Source organism: Ctenopharyngodon idella, chromosome 17 (assembly GCF_019924925.1).
Source record: "Ctenopharyngodon idella isolate HZGC_01 chromosome 17, HZGC01, whole genome shotgun sequence".
Classification (NCBI taxonomy): domain Eukaryota; kingdom Metazoa; phylum Chordata; class Actinopteri; order Cypriniformes; family Xenocyprididae; genus Ctenopharyngodon; species Ctenopharyngodon idella.
The window spans coordinates 10,997,685-11,003,474 of record NC_067236.1 but is presented as its reverse complement, the minus strand read 5'-3'; the positions used below and the strand labels follow the sequence as shown (position 1 = coordinate 11,003,474).

The following is a 5,790-nucleotide window of genomic DNA, read 5'->3' as shown; positions in this document are numbered from 1 at the left end:
GAGTTGCATTGTTTTTACTTTACAGTAGAACCTGAGAGGGACATTTGCAGTTTTTTCCTCTCTGTCCTAATTTGGATATGTCTAGCCTACTAGGATCTCTGGATTAATTGCATAATGCATTTCATGCACAGTGCAAGTTTCAGGATGACCATTAACCCACTAAAATCGTGGCTTGATTTCAGAGAGTCAGTGTCACTGTTCACTTTCTACAATTGTGCAATCCAGGTGAATGATTTGTAATCTTTGTGGCCATCTCGTTCACTGTAAGTGGCGAGGTGTTTTAGCGCCCCCTGTCGCTGAGCAGCATCGCTGTTTGTTCCTGACCGCTGCTGCGGAGCCTCGTGATATGCGGAGCCTCGACTAGCTCTTTCGACGGCTCTCCATTTCACTCAATATTTCACCCGTCGCCTTCCCGTTCACTTTGACCTCTACCTTATAACCAGCAGAAGCGGGGAATGAAGCAATATTCACATCTTGCCGTCTGACAACTTCATCCCGAGACGCATTTTGTCCACCCAGTGTGTTTTTTCTTCTCTTCTCGTCGTTCGGCGATAAACGGTGAGTGTTTGTGTCGCTTCGGCGGAGGGTTCTTTTCTCTGCCTGACAGACGCGCTCAGGCCTCGGGATTCCACTCAACTTTAGCTCGCAGATTTACTGGTAAACACAAGGCCGCAGTAGTGTTACTTGGTGATTTTGTTTTATTTTGTTTTTTAACTTAAAATTGTTACCAGGCCGGTTATATATGTGGATGGAAAACATATCTATACCTAATGCAAATTTAGTAAATGAAGTTTGGGATTAATTAGGTCTGTCGAAGTGACGCTAACAGGACGCATTTTAGCTAATCCTAGCTAATTAAACCTCACTTTCTCAACAGATAATTTGTGTTTTTACTCATTTGCCGTTGATACATATAAATAAATGTGATTTTAACAAGAAATTAAACGGTTCTGGACTCTGTCATGGCGTTTAAGCTAACATAAGCTGTCTGAACTCAAGAAAGGCCATCAGGACCAGATTGAACGCTAATATATGACTAATTCTTCGCTTGACTTGAATTATCTAGCGTTTAACCAAATAAATGAAGTTTGATAGCGTCGTATTGTTAATGGTTTGAGTTTTTTTTTTTTTTTTTTTTAGGATTTAATTGGCCTGTTTGTTCACCTGCTCGGTTCTCAGGATCAGGTTAGATGACCATACGTGAAGTTAAACACGGGACATATTATAGATCTCAAACACTGTGTGTGACACATTAACGCTCATTTGTGTTTTCTGTGACGGTGAGGTTTTATTGTGTTGCTGTATAGGCTGGTGCCATGATGACATCGGTTGCAATCAAGCTGTTTTTTGACTCCTTAGTCAGCTGCACTGGCAGAAAGTCAAAGAACATCATTAGATTCATGTTTGTACTTAAAACATCAAATGTCATGAATGCAGGAGCCACGAATAAGCTGAATGTCTGCTTTGCAGTGTACTTTGATTATTTGAAGTTTATTGATCTCTATGCTGTAGGAACAACAGCAGATATAATCTAAAACTACTTTACTACTTAAATTAAATTAGACTGGAACTTTCTTTAGTATTTGAGTCTTTAAGAAACCTAAATTGCTTCCTTTTTTCTTATACTCAGCTTTGGTGGGAATAAGCTTGTAAAATTGGACATATGAAATAATATATTTTTTACTTTTTTTTTTAGGCCAAAACATAAGATGGAATTCTGATAGCTTGTAATGTAAATCATTGAGATTTTTATGTGTAACAGACTACTTATGCATAAATATTAGTTGTCACTTTATATCTCCCTTTATATAACTTTACAAAGTTAGAAGATATTTGATGTATATAAAATATTTCATATATTTGATACATTTTAAAATGATATTTCTAAAAGAAATCTGTATGGATTATCAAGTAAACCTTAGTTGATTCATTCCAGTATATGTTTATCTTAAAATATTAATAACAATATAACATTTATTGTTGTTACTTTATAAAAAAAAAAAAATCAAAGTTTTCACAACCTGAAATTGGACTTCTTTTTTTATTATTATACTAAAAGGCCTTTTACTTGCTGAAAAAGTATTATCAGAGGGCAAAAGGCATATAGAAGATTGTGTACAACATGTTTTTCAGTTTTGATCATGTTGGTAATTTAGAGGCCTTAAATTCATGCATCAGATATGATACAATAGTCTTTATATGCTTAAGTTAATTAACAACAAACAAAACCTAAACAATAATGGTAAGAAAATTAAGTTGTATGCTGTTGGTCTGGTGGACTAATAGACTGGGAATGTACACATGCCATTCATTTGAAGGTGGTATAATTATAGTAAACGTTCTAAGTTTTCCTTTGAAAAGAGAGTGTAACCCAGGGCTATGGCATCAGAACTTGTTTTGGCTCACAATGGTCCAGTGTTGCTGTTAAAAACCGGTTGCGAAACCAGAAAGAGCAACTCAGGATATATCAGCTCATGAATTAAAAAGCTATGGTGAATGCATTTGCTATGGAATATAATTGTCTAATCTGATTACAATCAGGTGATGTTCGTACTTGGACTTTTAGAGTAGCGAAGTAATGTGGTGTGCATGTGATCAGAGTTTTTTTTTTTTCCTCTTCATCGAGTAAATGTGTGGATTAGGCCCCAGACAGTTGCTTTGAATGTCAAGTTCAACAGGACATTCTTCCTGAATCAAGTTAGTCACTTAATCTGTTGATAAGTGGATCTCTCTGTTAGTCTCTAAGAAGGTGGTGGATCTATCTGAAGCCTGTCTGTAGCCACTCAGACAGTAATGAAGGACAGACTTTTGCTATTTCACATAAATCACCCATTCTAATGATTTTATCCTCATGCTTGACTCAGCTTGTCTGTTTTAGGAAAGTAGTGCTGCTCTTTTCTTTAATGGTTTGTTTCACAGAACAATAAAAGGATAGTGATTTCTGTTTGGATTGCGTACTGTGTGTTGGTGAAGAGATGGGCTGTTTGGGCCTTACAGTGTGAGTCATTGATGAACTATTCATCATACGAACTGTTGTTGGCCAAGGTTACTAATATGCTAATCACAGGGATTTCTTTCGGTGCTTTGATTACAGGCAGCAGTTTATCATGTGTATAGTCTGATTTACTCATATAGTTTACCTTTCAAGTGCATACATCTTCAAAGAGTCATCTGCTCCACCCATTTCATTATTACCCAACAGTTTTCATTCAGTTACTCAAGGGTTGTGTTTTCAGTTCAGAGCCAAAAGACATACAAAACAAGTGGGAGAAGGTGGAAGTTAAGGCCCAAAGCAATATTGCAGAGGATTTTGTGTGGCGTTCTCGTCTCCTGTTACTGTATATCCCAGATGTCATTTCCATGCTCATAAGTTTTTTTTGTTTTGTTTTTTTTCTCCTATTTCTTATGAAGGTGACGACTTGATGAGACATCAAGAGGACCAGTGACTGCCCCTGTTCATTTTTCTCCTGCTGCTGGCAGGGTGACTGGGTGTTGGGTGGATAGGGTAGTGGGGCGTCATGGCGGACGTGGACCCGGACACATTGCTGGAGTGGCTGCAGATGGGACAGGGCGATGAGCGGGATATGCAGCTCATTGCCCTGGAGCAGCTCTGCATGCTGTTGCTTATGTCAGACAACGTCGACCGCTGCTTCGAAACGTAAGTGTGAATACTGATGCTGTGCTATTCCTGCTGGGCTGAAGGGTTTATTCTGTGGTTCATTGTTTTTGATAGTAACAAAAGAACTATTCATAACTGTTTTTTAGTTTCATAGTAGTTTTTTACAAAATGCAAAATTGTCTGAATTTTTAGAGTATGGTACATTTTAATATAGCATATCAACTTGTGGAAGTGTGGGCACTCAGAGATAAAAAAGACTTGAGTTTGCAGACAGGGTTAATAACCCTTTTATAAAATAAATTTTGTTTAATGGTATCATCTGATCTTGGTGTTAAAATATTGGTGACCATATTGGCCTTAAATTTTCTGATCGGTGCACCACTAGCATTATTAATCCATAAACACAAATGTCTCCAGGTGTGCATACACTAGGGATGCACCTTTATTGAAATTTGGACCAAGCTAATAATTATTTTAATGTTATCTGTAATGTTTTATGTAAAGCAAATTAAAGCACATTTAAAACTTAGGAACTTGAATTTAGACATCACGTTAAATTATTAAATATTTTTTAAATGTAATATGAATGACAAAAATTAAGTCAAAAGAGAGTTGTCTGGTAAAACATTGTCCTTGGAACAACTTTAGTTGAAAAGTAGAGCTCAGTTACAACCAGTGGATTTGAATGTGTTAGATATTTTATGAGAATTTGTGTATAGTCTTAAATAAAAGTAAATGCACTATAAATAGGTGTAATTCTCCTATAAAAAGGAGTTGTGTAAATATGCACTGTTGGGAGAAAAAAGCACTTGTAATGCACATACTACAACCATGAACATGTGCCCTGAGATTAAAGGGGCACTGAATTGAGAAATCAAATTTTCCTTTGACATGTAAGAGCTCATTGTACTATACAAATATCCTTTAAGTTTCAAAAATTAAAAACTTCCTTGTTAGTCCAGAAACAGCTTTTACTGAAACCAAGCCTCGAAAATGACTCATTTCGGATTTTGTCACATTAAGACTTAATAGTATGACGAAAGACCATCCCTGCAGAATCAGATCAACACCTACTGCTACATCATCGCATATTTGGCCCCGCCCACTGGCACGTTAGTGAGATGTGAAAGTGAAGAGAGCTGTAGGATCACTGGACTAAAAATAACATTATCTTTCAAAGGATCCTAATGCTGGGAAAGTGGTTCTTTATTTTCAGCTATGTGAATGTCTCAGTAGAGCATTATTTGTTTGTTCGATACATATCACTGTGGATTCTTTGGTAAATGAGTCGCTATTTCGGTGCAGGCTTTGCAAACAGACTTTTACTGTAAGATATGGACCCGACAGTAATGCCACAACAAGTAACCATGTTAATTCTAATGCCTAACCTGTGATCTGTGATTTCTGATATTTAATGATTCATGTACAGTCAGACACGTTCATTGTCTCAAAATCGGTTATTGCTGTTTATGTGTCAGTAAATCAAGCCAGTGACTAAATGGTCAACTTCACATTGCAAATAATAGCATGAAAATAATCTGTTATTTAAATTGTGACTAAATCGAGTTGCTCAACAGACATGTCTGTAGTTGGCTACAACTGTAACTTTCATGCGACGGAAGTAGATCTAAATATAATGCTGTAATCAACACTTTTCATGATTAGTTAATCAACAACAAACATAATAGTAAAACATATTAAAAGTTTTCGAGATGGCTCCATGTAGTACTTACTTGATATGCAAAGATGTTAGCCAATCATAGCAGTGGGAGGTTACATTGAAGTCTCACAACAGACACACCACTTCCAACAGAGCATTCAAATCAGGGTAGAAAATGGCCTTATAATGGTGCTTTTTCCACTGCGTGGTACAACTTGGCTCAGTTCGGTTTACTACCGCTAGTTTAGTACCGCTTCAAAGTGGGTGGCATTATAGACTGATATACAGTAGTCAACATTTGAAGTGGATCAAAAAAGTTAATCAAAGTTGTCCTAAGAAGAAGGTTTTAGGACAACTTTGATGAAAGGTTTTGATCCACTTCAAATGTTGACTACTATAGTTGCGCCTCCTTTACTGCCATGGATCCGCTCCTCGGCTACTAACAAGTCTGCACCTTGTCTACTGACCACGAAACAGCCATTTCTTTTTTCAAGTTGCATGTGACGGTCGT

The 5,790-nt window shown here is 36.9% G+C and overlaps 1 protein-coding gene across 14 annotated transcripts in view; it reads left to right on the top strand.

The window, feature by feature from the left end:
- Positions 1-303: 303 nt before the first annotated feature.
- The window catches only part of hectd1 (HECT domain containing 1), a 31,184-nt gene continuing 25,697 nt past the window's right edge, over positions 304-5,790 (top strand). For all 14 annotated transcript variants that reach the window (XM_051868613.1, XM_051868614.1, XM_051868606.1 and 11 more), the window contains exons 1-2: positions 304-558; positions 3,412-3,658. In XM_051868613.1, the coding sequence (XP_051724573.1) occupies positions 3,519-3,658 (140 nt within the window). In that variant the 5' untranslated portion in view covers positions 304-558; positions 3,412-3,518. The remainder of the gene's footprint in view (positions 559-3,411; positions 3,659-5,790) is intronic.